Raw genomic sequence first — 23,269 nt, 5'->3', positions numbered from 1 at the left:
CTATCGTTATACCAATTTCACTGTTACCTTACAAGCGTCTGGCCTGCAGGAAGTTGGATAACCAGAGCAGCGCTTCCCTCCCAGACCCCTTTGGCTTCCGCAGAGAGGCACCACTTTCAGGGCAACACTAATGGGGCTGGGGCTAATTTAGAAGTGCGAGGGAAGGACGCAACCGTCTCCCGTCGTCTCTAGGCGCCCAGAAGAACGCTCCGACAGCTCCACAGCCGCGCTGCTGCCGACGGGAGCCAGCCGGGGCGGTGGACCCGAGGCAGCGCATCTCCCCTCACGGCCGCGGGAGGCGGCCATGAGCAGCGCCAGTCCTCCGCATGCGCCCTGTGCGGCGCAGTGCTGCCTACAGCTCCCGGCTTGCTGTGCAAAGCGGGCGTGGGTTCTTCTCCCTCTCTGGGGTTTTTTTTTTAAGCTTTTTTTTTTTCCCTCCCCTCGGAGGGGGGAGGATGGGTGGGGAAAGCGAGAGCTCACGAAAGCGAGGCGAGGAGGAATCCCACAATACCAGGCGGGTTGCGAGCACGGCGCTGCTGCTGTCTCTTTAATGCAAGAGGAAGCGATGCGGAGGGGTGGAAAATGGCAGAGTTGCAGATGTTGCTAGAGGAGGAAATCCCTTCTGGCAAGCGGGCTCTGCTCGAGAGCTACCAGAACCTCACTCGAGTCGCCGACTACTGCGAAAACAACTACATCCAGGTGAGGGGCGGCAGCGCAGCGCACAGGGGGCCGCCGCCGGTGGAGCGGGGAGGCTCAGCTGGGCTCGGCTCTCGGGTGCGGGCTGCGGGGCCGGAGCCGTCTGAGGAGCAGCGCGGCCCCCGTCTGCCCCCGCCGCGGCTCCCCGCCCCGCAGCCGCTCCCCCGGCTTTGCCTTTTCTTTCAACTTTTCCAGCCGAACGACTGGGCTTCCCTCCCTCCTCGCCGCTCCGGAGGGGAAGGGAGGGGGTTATTATGTCAGCCCGGCTCGGAGGGTGTGTCTCTTCTTTTTTTTTTCCTCTTTTTTTTTTTTTTTCTGCTTCCCCCCTGTCCCCCCATTTTTCCTCCCCCTCTGTAATTATTTATTATGAGTCACATCCCAGAGACCTCCGTGTGCTGGGGCGAGTGTGGCGTGAGGGGCGGCGAGCCTCTCCGTGTGGCCGGCTCCGAGCCGGTACCTCAGGTTTCCCCCTTGCTCCCCGGCGGCTCGGCTCGGCTCGGCTCCCCCAGGGGGAAGCCGGCAGGGCGGCGGTTGGTGACGGTTGCTGAGGCGGGCAGCTCCGCGCGCCCCCAGCGCCTCACGTGGAGCGCGGGTGCCAGCCGCCTCCTCCGCCGGAGCCGGGCCGGCAGCGCGGGGCCGCCATCCGCAGCGGCGCGGGGAGCGGAAGGGGCCCCGCACACGCGTGACATCACGTAGTTCAGTCCCCGCGCTGGGGTGGGGGGATCCGCTGGGCCGCCGCGGGGAGCAGCGGGCAGGGGCAGGAAGCTGCCCGTCCACAGGCACCGGTGGGAAAGCGGGAGGTGGTGGTGGTGGTTCAAAATGGCAATCGGTGCCTCCCGCGGGCTCCGCGGCTCAGGAGCCCTACAGCAGGAATTTCAGGCCGGGTCTCTGGTGCTGGAAGAGGCTTCATTAGCTGTAGCGTGTCCTCACTAGTCGGTGTGGATTCTTTCCCTCCTTAGCTTGCCGTGCTTCCTGGCCTCGCTTAAGTCTGTGTTTTGTGAAGCTACTTTAAGCAGAATTTACTACTGCTATTTTTTCAGGATTTGCAGCGCATAACTGTGTGTATTTTGCCCTTCTGATGTGGACACAGAGAGCCATCCAGAGATGGCTCCAGAGCCATGCAATTCGGTTTTTTGGGTTTTTTTGAGTTTTTTATTTAATAAAACTGAAGGGGAAGAGCAAATAAACTGCACTCTACTTACTACCAAGCTTGTAAAGTGAACTTGTTGAATCTAATACTAGACTACCTGTGATGAGTATTCAGTACAGGTTATTAAATTCCCTGGCATCCGTCATTGTTGGTAAGATGTCTTACCATTTTTAGTAATGGAGCATCAAATTTGAAACCGGCTTTAATACTGTGACGTGAAATAGATGCATTTATTTTAAAATGAGCTGGTTGGATTGAAGCTGCTCTAAGAAGCCATGTTTTCAAGGTTTGGTTTTTTCTTTTGGTGGTGGTATGTGAGGTAGTATGAGTTAATGTCTATTTACCCTTCTGAGTTGTTTGCTCCACCCAAAGAAAGCTGCTGATATAAATACTTCTCAGAGGCGAGGTTCATTTGGTTTTACTCATGGGAAATATGACAAATACATGAGCATGGTAATTGCGGCACAAGTTTTGACCTGTCTCCTGCTCCTGACTTTTTCCCTGTGTCAGAAAGTTAGAGAATCTTCAGTTACATCATTTTCTTGAGAATCCTGAGATTTCTTTTCTTCAAGCAGACAAACCAAAAAGCCCACCACTTCTGCTAGTTCACATCCAGTCATTTGGGGTGGTGGTTTTTTTTTTTTGGTGTTTTTGTTTGTTGGTTTGGTTTTTTTTGTTTTTGTTTTAGTTTGGTAGCTCATTTTCACCCCAAGTATCAAGGTCAGCTGGATGTGGATTGGTGCGGTCTGTTTTATCTGTGTACAGCTGTGTTTACCCCTTCTGAAGGGAAGCTGCAGTTCAAAAATTCCTAATGAGGACTTGTGCAGTAGCTTTGAAAAATGTGTACCTCTCTTGGACGTGCATTGTACATTTACTCAGTAAAACTGGTAAATATATTGATAAAATTAAATGTATACATACATGTTTAATGTGTAGTGGAGGTGGGTATTTTAATCAGCACTTTGTATGAAGCCATCTGCTCTCCAGTTGGAGTACTGAGCAGATTATACTTGCAGTGCCCATGGTGGGGCCACTGCAGGATTAGGCAATATGACACAGGGCACTGGGTTATGAGATTTGGGAGAGTGTATGTATTGTGGGATGAGAAGGGAGGAAAGGAGAGAGAGGAAGAGGTTTAACCAGCAGATAATACAAAGTGTTTGTATTTAATGTAATTGAGCATTTTATAAAAAAGGCAGGTCAGAATAGAGAATCTGGTCATGAAGTGGGTGTTTAAATAGTTCAGGAGTGGCTATGCATTGTAATTTGTCCTGTAGCATGTAACTGAGCCTGTCTGGCCTCTGAGTTTGGATAGATTTGAATTTGGAGAGTTTTCCCTCTTCCTGTGGTAAAGGCTATGTGCTCCTTAGTAGGAAGACTTAATGTGTGCTGTCACACACTCTGTTGTGGCATTGAGGTGGGACAAGGTTGTCTGACTATTCTGAGCATTGGTGATAACAGTTTGTAGTAACTATAATAGCACTCGGCTATTTATTCAGAACTCATGATGTTCTCAGTCTTACGTTTTATGCTCTTTGCTCACTTAAGACGGAAGTAATTTCCCACCCCCAATATTGCTGTATTTGCACTGTATCTGTATTTTTGATCTGAAAACATACAAATTGTGTTTTGTCTCTTTCACTTCATCTGGGGATAATTCTCATAAAATTCTAGTGCTGATTTTAAGGGAATTTTTCTTCAGTATCTTTACAGATTCCTCAAAAAAAACCAAACAAAAAAAGGGGGGTGGGTGGGTGGGGTAGGAACTCTCCTGGGTGAAGCTTGGCTCCCTAGTAGTGAATGTAGCTTTACTGACCACAGGCATCCTTTTACTGAACCATTTAGGAAAGATGACAGTGTTCAGGACTCTCACGTTGGAAATTGCTGTTCTCAGAAAAGTGGGGAAGCAGTTTCCCGCTAAGGCAAATTCTGAGTAAATCTAAACGCCAGGGAGTAGCACAGTTTCCTCCAGACCATGTGTATTCTGGTTATCTAGAAGGTTTATCTGGTAGGAAGAGAAAAGAATTCGGGAGAGAGGAAAACCTGCAGTGCTAGAAGGAGAGTACACTGTCGTGGCTGTCTTGGGGGAGATCAGGGAGAGAGGGAGATACAAAAAAGGGAAGGAAGTTGTGATATTTTTGGTGAGGATTTTTGCTTTGACTGCAGAGAAAAAGGCATTATAAATATGTCACTGTATTTAATCTGCCAAAATTTAAAATCTGTTATGTTTCTGGTGGGCAGCTTCAGTGACAAGCAGGCAGAAAATTAGATTCCTATTTTCTTTTAGATCAGAGACTTAAAATCTGAACAGTTTTAAGAGCCAGCTTTGGACCCTGAATATTTAACTGGAAGCATGTTTTTGTCTTCTGCAGTAAGCTTTCTTAAATACAGAGAAATTGCATTTTTCTTAATCTTCTCGATTTTTTTTTTTTTTTTTTTTTTTTTTTTTTTTTTGCCAGGCACTCTTTAGAAGACTGGTATGACTGTGATCTCTTATCATGGAGGCATTTGCATGTGAATTGGCATACCTTTATAATAATATACAGTGAGATTAAGTGAGGGGAGGAGTAGTGAAACTGTTTTACAATGGAAATAAATAAGACTTCTTCATAGATGCCATATAAATGTAAGTTCCAGTAACTCATGCCTTCCCCAAATCCTTTTGCCTGCCAATAAAATCTGGGACTAGCTCCTTCCAGTGTGTGTGTAACTGTGAAAGGTTATCTGAAAATCCATAGCATAAAGCTGAATATACTAGTAAGGAGTTTCCTTGCTGTCCTGAACAGTATGACCTTTATCAGTATCAGTACAGAAATAACATATGGCGTTAAAGCACAGCTTCAGTTACGATTCTTCAGCTGAAAATAAATATTAACTTCAAGAGAAAATTTACTTTTCAGTGTCCTGGCAGAATTGAATTCTTTTCATTTTTTAATGAATTTATTTTCAATAATTACATTATGAAGTGTTAGAATGACACAGAAACCCAGTGTCTCCAGTGTCACCAGGCTGATGACTTCCTTCTGAACAACTTCAGTTGACTCTTGTAGCTCAGAGAGGCCTCTGTGTGCTATAAAAAAATTGCTTACAACTCTTGCTACTTGCTACTGCCTAAATCAAATGTTTCTTATAGTCTTGTTTATGCATAGGCAGATACCTAGGTTTCGTCAGTCTCTTCCCCTCTAGACCACTTGGAAAGATCCCTTTGTAATTTTTTAAGTGAAAATCATATATGATTTTAATATGACTCTGAGAACCTGTACACGAATAGCTTGCAATATGTGCTACTTGTCTAAATCCCAATGCTGATGGTGTCTAGTGAGTAGATTTACCAGCTTTAGAAAATAAATTGAGTGAAAGACCTTTTAAGGAAGTGCGTGCTGTGTTGCTGAACTGTGTGTGTTTTTGTTGTCATGTTATTTCCTTCTGTAGCTTCCAACTGGTATGTGGAAATTGAACGGTGAGTTAACAAGCTATTCTGGGTAAAACAAACCAAAGCAGGGACAGATTTCAGTCTGACTGCTGTTGCAAAAAAAATTAGTTTCCTTCCTGTTAGTAGAAAAAGAAATGTGTGGGGTTGAGCAAGTGTTATGTGCAAGAAGTTCTACAAATCCTTATGTTCCAATATATGTATAGGAATCCTTTCTGTTTGATAGGTTGGATGTTCTGCACTTCATATTCAGTAGATAAGAAAGAAAATAACCTTTTTTTGTGTGTACTTATTTTTCCTTAAATGTTGGTAACTGATCTGACACTTGGTTTTGTTGCCAAGTGTCCAGAAAGTGGCTTAGCTTAGTTTAAGACAAGGAACTTCACTGAGAATGTCTAATTCAGGAAATGACCTGCTTTAAATGGATAAACTTCTTAAATTGTCGCTAATACAAATCTTCTATGTGCCATGAGAACTTGCATGCTTTTATGTTCATAGGTTAATTAGCTTGCATGGAGAGTAAATAACAGTGATTTAATTTTTTTTTGCCTGCTTTCATTGCTAAATTTGGAACACTTTACAAAAACCCAAACTAAGGTAGTTCATTTTCTGTAGCACCAAAAGATGATTCAAAATCAGAGAGCTTGAGAGCAAAGAGAGAAAATGTGGATGTACAATTCATTATCTTCAAAGTTTAAATCATATTCTTTAAGAGAAGGTGTTATCTTATAAACACTCTTTTAATGTAGTTCAAACAAATGTTTGCCATTGGTATGAAAGGCACTGGGTGTTCTCCGTGTGTTTGGCTTTCTTTTTTTTATTTGTAATAATGATTTGGTTACAGGTTAGTGGGTTAGGCTTGTAGCTCTTCTGCCTTGTATAGGTCTGTGCTGATGCTTTGTCTGTGTTTTGGAAAATACAGCTGTATGTTTACCTTGAAAGCAGCAATAAGACAATAGTGTAACTTCACTGAATCAGCAAGAGATTACCCTGCATATGCAGGAAACAGCTCCTGGAGTGTTTCATGTCTGTTATGTGTCCAGAGGAGGTAGAGGATACAAGACCAGCTTTCCCTAATTTATAATTTTCCATTAATTCTGGTACATTTGGTTTAAGAAGTCAGCAAGATGTCAGCTGCTCCTTCTGCTCCATTTTTCATTAGTATTTCAGCAGATGATTGTGTCAGCACCGTGCTAGCTTAATCAGGCAGAGTAAAGTGGCTTGGGATAAGCTTTTACAGGTGCATAACGATTCTTCCACAAAGGAAGCACTGGCCGCTCCTTTTCATTTGCATGCACATTGTAAGGAAGAAGCATGCAGGTTGTCTGTTGTCAGTGTACAGTAAGCATGATCCTTGCTCTGTGCTACGGTTGCAGTGCCCAGCCCTGTAGGAAGGCAGGCAGACAGACATGAGTAAGAGGGGCAACTGTCTAATACTTAACTCCCTCCAGATCTCTGGGAGCTTGTTGCAGTAATTAGCACTTATGGTAAAGAGAACATAGAAGGGCCTTGAGGAGAACTCATAGTGGATCACATTGTAATGAAGGTAAGAATACATGAGTTGGCTGCGTAGAAGTAGGAAGCATTGTACCTCTGAGAGTAGAGTTGCTGTTAGTATCTGTGCTAGTGCTGATCTAAGTTTAACAACAAAAAAAAAAATGCTAACTCTGAAACAAAAAACCATGCAGCATCCTGGTATCTTTGTTTAGTATTGTGAGCTGTCTTAGTCTTACAGAAGCATAAATGGAGGCATACAATTTATAACTAACTTGTGGAAGGTCATATAGGGATGTGCTGTCAGATTTGGGAACAAAACCTGATTGTTTGGACTTCCAGTGCTGTGCATAAGGGGTGTCCCTCACCACCACCCCCCCCTTTCCAATTTGCCTCTGTTACACACAGCAAAAAGTGCGTATCTACAGGAATGCAGAGACAGTGTTCAGAGAGACAGTGCGATGAATCCCTTGGGAAAACAAGCACCTGAGCTCATTACCAGCGATTACTTTTTAAGAGTTTAATGTGTCTCCTCTCATAAGAATCTTAAGTTTATAATTTTTGGCTTTGCAAACTTCTGGAGTTACAGTAATGCTTCCAGTACTGCCTGTCTGCGTGTTGGTGCATCTCTGTCTTGGCAGAGGTAGTAGAAGACACCGCTCTCTTTCTCATTAGGCAAAGCAGTCTGGTTTTGACTATTTTAGGGACTGAAATCTTCCTGAACTGCAGAGCAGTGGGGTGGCAGCTGTGGGGTAGAAGTGTCAGTTCTGGTGTAGCAAGGCATCCTTGAGGGGTAAGAGGGTATCTTGCTCTCTCTGTGCCTGTCTTTGATCCTTAATTAATAATGTGGAGTCGAAAGGAGCATGATGTAGTTTTTATTTGTTGTTGCCTGGTAGGAGATGACTTGTGGGCCCTCAGTTAATCGGTGCTCAGGCTTGTCTCTAATTACCTGAGCATTTTTGCTCCTCAGTACTTGTGTTACCCAGAGCTGTGTTCCTCTGGTGCAGTCTTCCCCCGACCCAATCTGAGCACTGGTGACAGAGACTGGAGGGGTTGATCAATAGGGATCCTCCCTTCCCTACACCCTTAAGTAAGGGAAGTAACTGCTGAATTTGTAACACTGGATATAGTGCCTCAGTGTGGTTTCTCCCTTTTCCTGACCTTGCTGATGAGGCAGCTGCTTCAGAGACATGATCTCTCCTGTGGGTAGTAGAAATAACCTTTTGCAGCTCAAAACTTGCACAGAGCCCTCTGGGGCCAAGACCAGGATTCTGTGGAGAATAGGTCACTGTGTTCATGAACACTTGCTGTGAGCAAGATGGCATCTGCAGGTGCTGTTTCTCCTTCCACCACCAGCCTGTCAGTGTGCCCTTCTGACTGTACTGGAGGGGCTCAGTCAAATGTTTCATTGGCTTAGGGCCAGGTAGTGAAATAAAAGAACCCACTTCTAACAGGTTTGAGGAATCCATTTGTTGTGCAGTGAATGAAAGCAGAACTATAAACTCCTCCTCTTGGTATTAGAGGGAATGTGTGTTGTGCAGGTTTTTTGTGGCCCCCCTCCTCCCCCTTGTTAATTACTAGAAGTGTAGATGGCACCTTTGCTTGAGACTATGTGAATAGTGTTACTCATTATTTATGCAAGCCCTTAATGCTGTTAACAGGAGCCATGCACACTTTGCAGAGTGTAGATTTGTTACTATGATGCTAGTGTTTTAGAAGAAAAGGAGGGGTAGAGAACCCTATATGAGAATTTCAGCTTGGAGCAAAACATGAATGCAGCATTTTCAGATACAACTTGGAAAATTCATCAGTCTGCATTAACATGAGATGAAATTGGTAGCCAACTTGCTGGCTAAGTTGAAAAAAGCAAATTGGTTTTACTCTGGGGTAAAAAAACCTGTCTGCTTGCAAGGTGACTTTATTTTTTATAAAGTTCCTAAGATTCCAGATCAAATATATTTGGTTAATAAGTGCTGGGTTTGGCAAACTGAAAAAGGCTCCACAAATCAAAGCTTCTCTTGGTTTGGGCCTCTCTTATGGTAAAGGCTCCTCATAAGAGCTGCAGATGATATATGCCATACTGCATCTTCTGCCATTGTGGAATATTATAGAATCATAGAATAGTTAGGGTTGGAAAGGACCTCAAGATCATCTAGTTCCAACCCCCCTGCCATGGACAGGGACACCTCACACTAAACCATCCCACACAAGGCTTCATCCAACCTGGCCTTGAACACTGGCAGGGATGGAGCACTCACAACCTCCCTGGGCAACCGATTCCAGTGTCTCACCACCCTAACAGGAAAGAATTTCCTCCTTATATCCAATTTAAACTTCCCGTTTAAGTTTTAACCCGTTCCCCCTTGTCCTGTCACTACAGGCCCTGATGAAGAGTCCCTCCCCAGCATCCCTATAGGCCCCCTTCAGGTACTGGAAGGCTGCTATTAGGTCCCCACGCAGCCTTCTCTTCTCCAGGATGAACAGCCCCAACTTCCTCAGCCTGTCTTCATATGGGAGGTGCTCCAGTCCCCTGATCATCCTCATGGCCCTCCTCTGGACTTGTTCCAGCAGTTCTATGTCCTTTTTATGTTGAGGACACCAGAACCACACACAATACTCCAGGTGAGAACAGTAAAGGTTGTCTCTTCTGCAGTGAGATACAGCTTTCTTATGTCCTTTATATTTCTTATCCTAGGGTAGCAGGTATATTGGTGATAGTGTCATCCCTCACTCTCTAAAGACCCTGAAATAATCAATTCTGTGTACCCTTTCTACAGCATGAGGAGGCTCTGATACTGTAGTGTTGAGCAGTTAACTCATGGGGAAGAGACTTCACATCACTTTCCTAATTTTAATATAACTTTAAAGACAGGAGTGAAACATGGTGTTCTCCTTTTGTTGAGAAAGCAGGGAGGTCTCTCGGAACTTGGGCAGAGGAGGCTTGCTAAAATGAATGTTAGTTTTGACATCCTTAGAGTTGAACATAATGTTCTTACTGGGTGGCCTTAAGGTTATAAATAGTTCCAAGAAAAAAATTGTTTGTTTACTACTTAAAGCATAACAATTCTTTGATATCTTTGGGAAAGAGTTGAAGTGTAGACTCCTCTGGCAACTTTCACACCAGTGTTTCACATGATAATGTTTTTTTCTATGCTATACATTATCAGGCAATTGTAGGGTTCTTTGTTGGCTTTTTTTATTTTTTTCCCCAGCTAATCTTTTGCCAGATGCATATCTTCACTTTCATCCTCTGATCCCCTTGTTGTACTTTGGGGTCAGCAAATCTGCCAACCAGTATTTGTCCTGCGGCAATCGTCAGTTGAGCATCTTATTTGACTTAATTTGTAGCAGGCATACTACAAATTAATACTTGAACTATGGTCCCCATGCAATAATCCTGTGTTTTCTGGAGGCTAAGATAAGAAAATCTCTGCATAAAACAGATAAGAAGAACAAGGTGTCCAGGCAGTTATGTCAGACTAGTGCAATAATATTTAAATGGCTGCAGAATGCCATGCCATGACTTGTCTTTTCACATTTGTGCACCTAATAATGTTAACTATTATGTCACAAAATGTTACTAGTGACAACATTTCTCTTTCTAGGTGCTGCTTCTAGCCTGTGATCTCAAATGTGAATTTACTGATTTCTGTCTCACTGTTGAAGTCTCATAGCTGCTTGCTGCAGGCCATTCCCTAGATCTGTTGCCTTACTCTTCTACTGTCAAATACTGTGGACTTTGTCTTTTGCTATCATTGACACAAAATTGCTCTCATCACAGCTTCTGCCTCTGACATGTTTCCTCTCTACCTCATTGACTTTGTCTCATTTCACATCTTATCTGAAAACCTCTTCTCCCTTGCCTGTTTCTCTTAATTAATCTCTTTTGATTATTTAACTGCATATTTTACTGCCTTGCAGCTTAAATTATGCAGCTGTTTCTCATGATGCTTTTCAGACAAACAGCTTCTACTAGCATGGGTTTGAATAATTTGAAACCTGTAGCTACTGAAGACATTCATACGTGCTTCTTTAGGTTGTCTTTATCGGCACAAAGTTAAGACTAAGGCCTTGGCTGTGAAGTGATCTGTAACCACCTGAAGAAGCCATGATGAGCAGGAAACAAAGAGGAGCTGGAGGGATGTGGTGTGTAGTGGGACTGATGTGATTCTGTTTGCTAGTAAAACTTTTAGGAGGCCTTTGCCAGGCCTTTCCTTTATAAGAAATCTGTCTTGTTCGGGAACTGGTCCTTTTGTTACTCTGACACCATGGAGTGGGAAGGGCTTGAAACTTCTCTGCTCAGAGGACTTTGATTCTCTTATCAGTGAGGGAAAGATGGATGTGTCAGGGGGAATGGTGTTCTGTTAACCTACATTAGTAGGTGTGTATCCAGAAACCAAAGCTGGACCTGATCCTGAAGGGTTTTTATAAAATACGATTACAGCATTCAGAGTTCCTGCTGTGAGGCCTTGTGGCTGGTGGCTTGGATGATGCTTCCGTCAAGGTCCACAGAGTATCAGACTAAACAAATAGAGGTATGATGGATCAATGCACTTATGTTGACAAGGTCCTTGGAGACCTGGCTGGAAATTGGTCAGGTTTTGATTTGCTGGCTGGCTTGCAGGATTTCTAAATCTCTGGGAGGAGCTATTGTGATGCAAAGTTCTGGCTTTAGCTGCCTTAGATAAAATGTGCTGTCTGGTTTGAAAGTGCTTGGCTCTGCAAGGGCTCTCTTCAAATACCGGGGGTGTGTTTCCTGCTGCAGCATATACCGTATGTTCTCCCAGCACTGAAATGATCTGGTTGCTGCAGTAGTCCGGAGATTTGTCTGGGAGCATTGCAAGTACATGTTGTCTTAAATGGCAGTAGATTTTGTGTCTCATTTCTAAGGTGTCTTTAGCTTTGAATGTTGAAGAAAAGCATTGTTGCCATAGATGTAATTGGGTTCATACAGTGTTGCTTGCTTTGTAAGAAGTGTTATTTCTAGATGTGTGTTTCATTCCTCTTTAGCAGTCTGTCCTTTAAACCAACAGAGAAAAATAACAGTCAGTGGAAAGCTTTCTAGCACACATTTCCTCCTTGGAAACCTGCTGTACATGAACAAGAACTGTAAAATCAGCTCCTGTCAGTACTCTGCAATGATTGTTGAACATTCAGAGACCGAGGGAGGTATTTGTTGTAACTATGAGAGAGACTCACTGGGGTGAGAAGCCAAGTATGCAGGATTAAGGTACCTGTGGGCTGCTGCTCCTCTGCTGGGGGGAGAAAAGTTGGTTTTGGTCCTGAATGTGGGACGTGTGGGGGATTTGAGTTTGGGATTCCTTGGGCGTGGAAAGTGCTTAAAAGTTTACTGAGAATAGTCTGTGTTGAATAACTTTGTCTTGCTAACAGAAAATGGGAATGGTTTGAATTGGCGGATGGCAAAGGTCACACCAATCTATAAGAAGGGCAAGAAGGAGGACCCGGGTAATTATAGACCGGTCAGCCTTACCTCCATCCCTGGAAAGATGATGGAACAACTTATTCTTGACTCCATCACTAGGCATATCAAGGATGAGGGGGTCATTAAGAACAGCCAACATGGTTTTATGAGGGGGAAGTCATGTATGACCAGCCTTATAGCCTTCTATGAGGAAGTGACTAGGTGGAGGGATGATGGTAGAGCGGTAGATGTAGTTTTTCTTGATTTCAGTAAGGCATTTGATACTGTCTCCCACAGCATCCTCATAGATAAGCTAAGGAAGTGTGGGCTTGACGATCAAGTAGTGAGGTGGATCGAGAACTGGTTGAAAGGAAGAAGTCAGAGAGTTGTGGTCAATGGCGCAGAATCTAGCTGGAGGCCTGTGACTAGTGGAGTTCCTCAGGGGTCGGTGCTGGGACCGGTGCTGTTTAATATTTTCATCAATGACCTGGATGAGGGAACTGAGTGCACCCTCAGCAAGTTTGCTGATGACACAAAACTGGGAGGAGTGGCTGACACACCAGAGGACTGTGCTGCCATTCAGCGAGACCTGGACAGGCTGGAGAGTTGGGCGGGGAGAAACTTGATGAAATTTAACAAGGGCAAGTGTAGAGTCTTGCATCTGGGGAAGAACAACCCCATGTACCAGTACAGGTTGGGGGTTGACCTGCTGGAAAGTAGTGAAGGGGAAAGGGACCTGGGGGTCCTGGTGGATAGGAGGATGACCATGAGCCAGCAATGTGCTCTTGTGGCCAAGAAGGCAAATGGCATCTTAGGGTGCATTAGAAAGGGAGTGGTTAGTAGGTCAAGAGAGGTTCTCCTCCCCCTCTACTCAGCCTTGGTGAGGCCGCATCTGGAATATTGCGTCCAGTTCTGGGCCCCTCTGTTCAAGAAGGACAGGGAATTGCTTGAAGGAGTCCAGCGCAGAGCCACAAAGATGATTAAGGGAGTGGAACATCTCCCTTATGAGGAGAGGCTGAGGGAGCTGGGTCTCTTTAGCTTGCAAAAGAGGAGACTGAGGGGTGACCTCATCAATGTTTACAAATATGTGAAGGGTAGGTGTCAGGATGATGGAGCTAGGCTTTTTTCAGTGATATCCAGTGATAGGACAAGGGGCAATGGGTGTAAACTGGAGCATAGGAAGTTCCATGTTAACATCAGGAAGAACTTCTTTACTGTAAGAGTGACAGAGCACTGGAACAGGTTGCCCAGGGGGGTTGTGGAGTCTCCTACACTGGAGATATTCAAGGCCCGCCTGGACAAGTTCCTGTGTGATGTACTGTAGGTTACCCTGCTCTTGCAGGGGGGTTGGACTAGATGATCTTTTTAGGTCCCTTCCAACCCTTGGGATTCTGTGATTCTGTGATTCTGTGAATGGTGATTGAAAAGCAAGGTGAGCGTCTTGAGCCTTTTTCTGGTAGGAGTAAAAGCACAGGAGGAACAGGGGAGAGTATATAACCTTCCTTCACTGTGTGTCTCTCTTCAGCCACTCTCTCTTGCTAATTGTGATATGGTAGAAGGGCAACATGAAAAGTAAATATTGCTACCATTTGCTTCTTACCTACCTTCTTACCTACAGCAGACAGCTAGAGAGGTAGCTGTACTCTTTCCCCAGGCTGCTGTTAAGGGGTTACTGCGGCAGCTCTAGGGGTGGGGGAGTATGAACTGAAGCAGGTACTTACTGGCTGTATAACATCCCACGAGGCTTGCGGGAATGAATGTGGGCAGTGCTGTGAGTCATGCTTGTCAGTCTCAGAAAGCAGGAGGCTTTTTAAAATTGGCCTTGGAGGGGAAGAGGTGTTTAATGGAGCAGTTATGAAGGGGTTATGCAAATAGAGAACATAAATAATGAGCAAAAGGTACTCATTTAAGCTTTTTGCCTCCTCTGAAAATGACTAAATGCAAACTTAACCACTGCAAAAGTAAAGGAAAGCGCATCATCATTAGGTATAATGGCTGCAAAAATGTGGCCATTCATGATGGTAAGAAAATTTTCCTTTTGTGGCTAGGAAAATGAATTTCTGCTGTTGTTGAGCAGAAAACTTTTTTTTTTCCAACTCCCCAATTTCTGTTAAAAAATAAGGTGAGCATCTAAAAGCAGTTCCTCTTGTAAAAAGTGGTTAGGAGGAGAGGTGGTAAAAAGACCAGCCTCCAGTTTTGCTTTGGACATAACTTCAGTGTTTAGGCTGGTTTTGCATTAAAATCCTTTCCTTTTCTATCTGCCCATTCATGTAGGATTCCAATTATACATAAATACTGTCTATTCTTTGGTAAAAGTGAGAGCATGTTGTTAGGGTATAACTTTTTTTCTACTGATACAGCCAGCCACTTCTTGCTGTTTTAAATTGCAGAGTTTCGAACAGAGTTTAGGAAATGTAATTGTTCCAGTTCTGGGCTTGCTTGCATCTGCTCACATCATAGTTGGAATCTTATCTCTGGTAGCTAAGTCTCGCCAGCAGACTTTAATTGGCATATAATTGGCTTGGATGATTTCTTCTGCCTCTCTTGCAGTGTAGAGAGGCCATCCAAGCTTTGAAACAGTGGGATGTGCCAGATATGCTGTCCCACGTGCTGCTTTGCGGTTGTGTGTGTACTCCCTTGGCCTGCCCTGTGTTTTAACTAAGTGGGTGGGGGCAGGTGCTCACTTCCTCTGGGACACACAGATGAAGTAGATGGCAGTGTGGGTATGGGTGGATCCGCAATTGTGGCTGGTGAGTTCCTGTTGTGAAAGGGCTGTTTCTCTGAACGCAGCTTCTCTGTGGCTGTAGTAAGGCCACTCATCTGTCAAGCTGATTACAGACAAAGATAGTAGCAAGGTGTCCTGGTGGCCCTACTACAAGTGCTATTACAAGTTCAGGGATTGTTCTACCACTGAGGGTAGGGGAGGGTGCGTGGGTGATGGGGAGTGATGTGGGTGTGACTTCTCTCACGCATCTCATTGTGAGCACTATATGGCTCTGCACCTCCTGCATCTGCCTGAAGGTGCCCTTCTCTTGCATTCTGTATGAAGGGGAAGCAGCCTTTAAAATCATGTGAAGGAGCAGCATAAAAAACACAGTGGAACTTCAACATGGATTAGAAAACTTTGCTGTAATTGTTTCTGCTAGAGGCATTGCAGCTGTATTTCTAGGAAAGGTTACTCGCTTCAACTGCTGTGGTTACTAACACCACAGCAACTGTCTCTCCAAGATCTTTGTTTAAAAAAAAAACCCAACAAAACAAAGCAAACCCCTCACTCCTGAATTTAACACTCTATTTCCTATTGAAGAGCTTGCTTTCTGTCTTCTATTGGTTTCTGTAAGTTGTTTTATCTGTTGCTGGATGTGGAGATTACTGTAGTTACTTACATTTTGTTACCTGATGTCCTGACCACGTGTTTTTTTGGGAAAGAAACAATGGTATATTATTGACTGTCTTTTTTAGTTCCTTCTCTTAAGCCATCTGTTTTGTTCTGTTGTGTGTTTGTTTTTAGAGGAGCTAAATTCCTACTTGCTGCAATTGAAATAATCCAGCATTCAAATAAGTTTATGTATGTTTTGGAATATTGTTGCTAACAATAGGCTCAAATTTTAACATAATAAAAAATAATTATTCGGAAAGAAACCAAATGTAGTGTGCTTACAACCCTTGTCAGCCAAAAATTGAGTAGTCAGGTCCAGGAATATGTAAAAGTCTAAGTAATATTAGCAGCTGTTTATGTGATCAAATAGAAACAGAAACTAGGTTGATTTTTCTCCACTTGCATGCAATTTCTCATAAAAACAATCAGTCCTTGTATTGCACTTCATTACTTTATTACCATGAGATCATTGTATAGCCTGTGTGCTATGTGAGAGTATGCCTTCTGCTGGGAGGCAAGCTGCTACAAAACTGTAGGGACTTACTGGTTTCTGGTATAAGCATGTTGTGCAGTGTTGAGATCTGTGCAAGCCCTTGGATGGTTTCCTACTGAACGGGGAGTATATTGATCTTCAAGACACTAAATAGTCATTAGTGTAGTGCTATGGAGTATGAGAAGAGAATTTGACCCTGTAATGGACCCTGTTTTCTTTGTTTTAAAAATACCATGATGTTTGGGAACTGCCTGAAAGGTAAAATCTGGGCAGCAGCTCTGTGTTGAAAGTGACTTTCTTAAACGTGAGAACTCTTCCTGAATTAGGAACACTGGTAGTCCAGGCACTTGCTGGATGTTAGAAGGCCTGTGTAACTCTTGGCTCTATGTTCTAGTGCCTTGAGGCTTCCCGGGGCTCAGCAGGCTTGCTAAATGCTTTCCTTCCCTGCTCCCCTCCTGCAACATCTGTGGCATCTCTGTATAGAAACCTGTTGTGGTGCATAGTGTAGCTTTGAGCTTGCATGCTTCTGGACCAACCCTTTTGCAGATGCTGATGCTCAGTACGTAGCTGTCTTGCAAACAGCATCTGAGGTAACCCTGTTGTATGTGTGCAGAACACTGTTGACATACAGCCTGTGGTACCAGGACATGCTGAGATGACACTGTAATTTCATCCTTTATGCTACATCTTATTGACTTAACCTTGCTTGCTCAATGTTGTCTGGTCTGATTCTGCGCCTGTCTAGAGTGCAGGGAGGATGGGAGAGTGAGAATCCGGAAGGTAGTGTTGGAAGCTGACCTATAGAAGGTCTTTGAATTTTAGCATGTTGCTTGTCTTAAGGGATAGATTTATTGTAGTATTCTGGACTTACTCCTTCAGTTTGATTTGTCAGAACCGAGATAAGAAACTTCTGTGTGAGCACTCACCAGTTCTTGAGAGTAAACTGAAGAGATAAACAAAAAAATCCATAGAAGGAGCCATTGTTACTGATGCTATGAAAAAGGGCTTTTTCACACACTGTAAGCTGAAGATCGTTATCCCAGAACAGGTTGTTCTGAGCTATCTTGTTAAAGGCTTCTGTGGCATGAAAATCTACCTAGCTCTGATTTTTCACTCCAGTGAGGTTCTGTGTGGCTGCCACCCTATTACAAGGAGGATATTAAGGTATCTAATAAGTGCTAAAGTGTCTCTTTCCCATTCCCCTAAAAAAATCCAGTGAAAAATAAGTCTGACTTATCAGTGAGCGTGTCCTTGCTAGATGAGCTGAAATTTGTGGTGGCTGCTGGCACTTAAGAAAATAAATGGAAAGCCATTTTAATTTCAAGCCCCATTACAAACAGAAAACAAAAGATCAATATTTGAGAGACAGTGTATAAAAAACCAAATGGAACATAAATTCTCTAGTTCCCTATTATCTCCTGTCTAGTGTGCTGGAATAATCATATGCTCCAAAGCCTTGGGTAGCTTTCTTGGTGTGGAAGAAGGAAGACTGCTATGGAAGTGCCAAGGGGTTCTTTTCCTGGCTGACAGTCAAAGGGTGTCGTTGGTCTGTATTTGGAGCTCTGGCTGATGTCTGTGATGTCAGAGCCTGCTTTATGTGAGCTCTGAAGAAATCTGTGTGTTTTGTGTCATCGGCACTGCAAAGAAGTGAAAAGTCTAATTTTGAAATAACTGTATGTGCTAGCACTGTGCAGTGTTTTACAGGTATTGAAGATAGTTTCTGTCATAGAGCTTCTGTTGTCTAGATCACGTAAAACATGGAAAATAAGACTCAGACCAATTTTCTTAAGCTTGCTGCATATGCAGTCTCGAAGTCTGGCTAGTTTGGTGTATAAGGGTTGTGTGACAATGACGTGGTATGTCTGCTTCTGTCACTTCAATGTGGCAGGCTGTTTTGGTTGTATACACAGACTATATGCAACTGACATTAACAATATATTTTGCCCACATACATGTTTACTGTGACATCTCTTCTGTTGGATTTGACAGGAGAACTGAAAACTGTGTTTTTAATGATCTTTATATATATATTGATTGCTTTTTAATAATGAGTGGTTTACTCTAGAGCCAACGTGACCACTGTTTGCTGCATTGGGCAGAAAATGCTGCTAACAGCAGCTGACACATATCTTCCCAGTCTCCATCTGTCAGAGTTAGCATTGCTTTGTGAATCACGCTCCTATTGGATAGATTCTTTTCTTGCTATAATGTTCACAGCCTGGATTAAAACAGAATTCCTAAGTTGATATTTTTTTTTTTTTTAATTTTTTAAAGTTATTTACTGTTTGGGGTGGGGGGAATGGTTTTGTAGGCTTCTGCTCTCCTTTACAGGCACATTAAAGTATGCATCAATGTTGTGAATGCTACACCTTGTGGGCTTGTGTTAAAGTAAAAATGTAGGAGGGTAAGGTAGTTATTGGAAGCTTAATCTCAAAGACATGGTTCTCTGCCATGTTCATATAGGTCAAAATGGGATCTGATGAAAACCTGTATCAGTATATCTGAGAAAGCTGAACACTTCTTTTAGAAACGTGAATGTACATAGTCATCTTGCATTTTTTGTTATCAAGACAGATATACTTTTACCATTGTGGGCTGTGTATGTGTCTGTGTGTGTATACATAAAAATATATGCATTTCCCTTAGACTCTCCTTCGGAATGGACTTCTCCGCTTAAACTTTATTCCCTCTGCTTTCCCCAAGAGATAATGAGTAGAAAATTAGAGAGTCTTCTTTCTACAGTTAATCAACAGAATGAAGAGCATCTCTCAAGTAAAAGAAAATCTGCAAGGACACACAGGAGGTTGGCTAAATTGGTCTCAGCCCATAGAAATGCTAATTTTCTATGAAGGCTATTCAGGACTGGTCAGGGGAATATTATTGATGGAAATGAAGGATTTGCTTCTGACTGATTGTCTAGCATGTCCAGGATTTGGGGGAAGGGCCTTGTCTGAAACACAACTTGTGAATTAGACAGTGCTTGTTATACCCTACTATGTTTGTTTGTTGAACTACAGTAACTTGGTATGTGTCTTGAACCTTGAGATAAAATAGCTGACTAGTCAATGATTTTTATCAAGATAGTGTTCCTAAAAAGAAACAGACTGAAATCTTGCTTGTGGGCTGTGGTATGATTGTTGCTGTGGTGGTGAGCACCTTCTTGTTTGGTGCCTTGAATGAGTGCCAGCTTTATTGTGCAATGTCTTTACCTGGGGAGAAGAGATTTCAAGTTTGACCAGTTCCTCTGCATTTGGTAGAGCTGAGTTACTGTGTGTTATCTTGGAGGAACTCAACAGACATGGTATTATTTCATACCAGTGGGCTTTTTTTCTTGTCGATGTTGGAAGGAAGTTCACTGAAATTGAATTATACATGGCTGTGCTTATTGAGGATTTCTGCCTCAGCAGATGGGAAGAATTAGTGTTTACCAAATGGACTTCATCATCCTGACTTTAAGCTTGGGTTTATGGTAGTGAGAGGGATCTTAGGTTTTAGAACTGTTCTGAATGGTTAGACATCTTTTTGTGCCTTCCCTGTCCTTATTTGTACTCCTGGAACAACCAGTTGTTTAAGTGGTTGAGAACCTTGATGCTTCTATTGATGCCGCTTCTCACTATGTATAGAGAGGTGTGTTTGACAGTCTGTTCCATTTCTTGTTTTCACTGTCAGTGGAGGATTGACTTCCAGTTCCCTGGGGAGAAGGCCTTGGAGAGGAGGTGGACATGTTCAGTTACTACAATGTGTTGCTATTAATAGCTTGCAAACTATTGGGTAATTAAAATCTTGAGCTTCCCCCCCCCCCCCCCCCCCAAAGAAAAACCAACGAAAAACCAGGAATGGTAGAAAAGTACAACAAAATGACAAGTTACAGCAAATCACTTTGGTAAAACACTTTAACATTTTCCTACTGCACGTATTGTAGTACTGATGTGGTGATGCAGAATTTTAGTTGAGATCTGCCTGTGAGCTGGAACATGTAGGCCTTTGGCTTCAGTTCCCCTCCATATGGAGGCTGAGTTTGTTCTGTTGTTTTATCAGGCTATGCATGTACTAAGTCCCTTCCTGTTCCTTGTCCCCACATAAATGCTTTCATTTTAAATTTCCCACAGTTGTTTTTACTGATGATATGAACAATACAAATGGCAGAGCAGGTGGTTCCAGTAGCAGGAATACTAATGGTGCCTGATCTGGAACTGGTTATGTTGAAGAAAGACAGTCAATGAAGTCTGCTGGTGACTGTCTGAAGGCTTAGCTGTTGTGCTTTGGGAGGGTGTATCTTATGCTAGTATGTTGGGCAAAGGCTGAGATTAAACTCTCTCAGGGTGCTTTACTTCAGTTCCCACTGGGAGGACTAAACTGCTGATCAGTGAGGAACACTGTAATTTGTAGGTAGGTAACACCAGGCCTGGTATAGCTCTCTGGATATTGGGAAACACTCAGTGCATCATCCCCTCGAAGTAGGTGCAACCCTAATGCGTTGCAGAGAGGATTTCTTCAATTAGATTGCTGTATTGCCTGAGCACACTAAGACTGTTCTAGGAGACAGGTGATGCATCTGATTGATATTCTGTCCTTACCTGGATGGCATACCTAGTGTAAGCAATATATACATATGATCTATATCCCTTAAGGCTATATCTGTGATGAGAGAAACCCTGAATGCTCCCTGCTGAGCACTTGCTAGTAATAACCACAGACTGTTTAAATCTCCTTGAATGGCTTTCAGGTAGGTAGTTGGCTCCTGAAAGTTCTTCAGAATGTAGAAACTTGTGACACTTGCTGCTGTGATTTGCCAGTTTGACTTCTCTCATTTATTACTGATATTCTGATATAATAACTATGAATAACAGCCAAAAAATCTACCGTAGTGCAGTGTGTTTACAAAGTCTTAACAAGCTTCAAGAGCTGTGGATAAGGGGGAACCTGTATCAATGGGCTGTTCTGTTATTTCAGTTGTTTGCAACTATCTCTTGATTTACAGTTCTTGATACTGTAAATTTTGGCTCAGTAGGTAAATGTTATCTAGTGTGTATGGCATATTTAAACCTTTGAAACACATTGCTGCGGCTTGGTTGTGGAATACTTGTTCTAAGCTGAACATACATTGTGAATAGTTTAGAAATGCTTAAGCCTTTTGCTGTTAGCAGTCAGAAGTAACAAATAAACCCTTATGACCGTCTTTGAGCTATTAAAAGCCTTATCTGATCAATGAAGTAGCAACTCATAGATGCATGCGGGAGATGCTTCAGAGAGGTTTGAGTGCTCCTGTTCTGAGTGGGGACGTCACTTTACAGAAATAGATTCGTTTCTCCTTGGAGCATCCCCAGCTCGTTCTCGGGGTGGTTAAATACTGATACCTAGGAGTCTTCAAGCCGCAGCCTGGATGTATGTCTTTGCCATTCTATAAAAACATTTCCAAGTTGCTTGAAAAATGAGGTGCTGTAGTATGTAACTTTTCTTAGTAAATTTCATTCCTGAGTTTGTTGGGACCATATCTCTGAACTAGAATGACAGCACCTTAGTGAAGGAAGAGAACTTTGAAACCCTGACTGTAGTGTCTGTCTTACCAGGCAGTACACATTCTGTAAATGTCAAAAGATGGATAAATGGCAGCATGAACAAAAGAGAATAAAAATGGGTGTATTGATGATTTTAGCACAGTTGCATTCTGTGAATGCTGATACCCAACAGAGATTGTTAGATTCATGTGGTGACTGGTTGCAGTAATCCTAATTTGCTTGCTACTCAATTGATGAATGGTGGAAGTATTTTTTTTTTTAAAAGACAAGCTCCAAACCTGAACAATTATCTTGTGCTTACTTGTGAAGCAAACACAAATGTAGTGCACTGTTGAATTCATTAAATGTGCATGAATAATAACAGCAAAGGCATATAAAACTGGATGTAAGGCTGTTCCTGTAGCTTGATTGCTGAGAGTGATGTAGCCCTTGAACAGAATGCCAAGCATCTGAATAAGTATGGGGCACTGAATAATTAACAGCTCTGTTTAGCTTAGTGATTATTGGTCCGCTTTAGGGCAGCGCTCTATTAGTAGTTTATCCTGGATGAGTTTTTATGTGCTTGAGTTTGCAGATATTCCAGCAGCTGAGAATGCAAAATGTGGAGCAACACATGCCACATACTGAGGAGGCAAATTACTTTCTTTCTGCTGTGATTTTTGGGAAGAAGCTTGTACATGTAGTTGTGTACTGCGTGAACCAGAAGATAGTGGGAATTAGCTGAGAGAGAGAAAGCTGGATGGTTTGCACACTGCACAGACACTAATGTGAGGATGTGTCTATGTGGGTGGTAGTTTTGAGATGGGAAATAAAAATTGACTATGTGACTTGTAAAGATCAGCTGCCAAGTGATGGACAGGTTCCTCATTATTTGAACTTTATCTGCCACTGAACTGAAGAATCAGTAAATAAGCTCCTACTCATTTTTTTACTGTGGCGATTGCTTAGGTGCAGAATCAGTTTTAACTTTACTATAGTAGTTATGTGAACTTCTTAAGGAAGCTTTATGGTACACATTTGCATTTAACAAAAATAAATGATATGCAGTGTGGAATGCCATGCAGTTTTAACTATCTGTTTATGTATCCGCTTGGATTCTAGGAGAGGTTTTCCTGGTATGGTTTTTTCTTTTTTTTTTTTTTTTCTTGGGTATTAAACCTAGTTATGTGAAAGTGAGCTCACACAGCAATTTTGCCGTAGTAAAATGACTGTTAAGGATGAACTGGGGATATAGGTTAAGGGTGAACTGGGGGTATAGGTGGGAGTTTACTTTAAGAGGGGAAACTTCAAAAGCAGTTATGTTCTGCATATATAGATTATTCACTTTGCTGCTAAAGGACACTCAAACTTTCATTTTATCAAGGACTACTGGACAAACAACAATATCTTAGAAACTTTTAATATGAGATCATAAAGTAACTATTAGGAAACCAAGCCATTTGACAGCCTTTGTATTGTGTTGTCTATGAATAGTTAACTAGTGCAGATGTATTATACTTTACTATCTGAAGGCAGGCAAAGTATCTGAAAGCATGGCAACATGTGCATTATCTTCTACAGTGATTTTAGTCTTTGCCTAAAGAAGTAGATGAAAGAAAACAGTTGAGGAACACCGGGAATTCCAGCTCCCTCCTGTTGCTGCCATATAGCTCTTGGCTTCTCCCTCTCCATTTCCCCTTTTGCTGG

At 42.8% G+C, this 23,269-nt stretch overlaps 1 protein-coding gene across 12 annotated transcripts in view; it reads left to right on the top strand.

Moving 5' to 3' along the window:
• Positions 1-376: 376 nt before the first annotated feature.
• The window catches only part of ABI1 (abl interactor 1), an 80,772-nt gene continuing 57,879 nt past the window's right edge, over positions 377-23,269 (top strand). For 5 of the 12 annotated variants that reach the window (XM_065666611.1, XM_065666619.1, XM_065666615.1 and 2 more), the window contains exon 1: positions 380-699. In XM_065666611.1, coding sequence (XP_065522683.1) covers positions 583-699 — 117 coding nt within the window. In that variant the 5' untranslated portion in view covers positions 380-582. Of the gene's footprint in view, positions 700-23,269 lie in introns of all 12 variants that reach the window. The other 7 variants (XM_065666614.1, XM_065666610.1, XM_065666617.1 and 4 more) reach the window with 5 other exon arrangements.

The sequence above is a fragment of the Lathamus discolor genome, chromosome 2 (assembly GCF_037157495.1).
Source record: "Lathamus discolor isolate bLatDis1 chromosome 2, bLatDis1.hap1, whole genome shotgun sequence".
Taxonomy (NCBI): Eukaryota; Metazoa; Chordata; class Aves; order Psittaciformes; family Psittacidae; genus Lathamus; species Lathamus discolor.
This window is presented reverse-complemented; position numbering and strand designations above follow the sequence as displayed.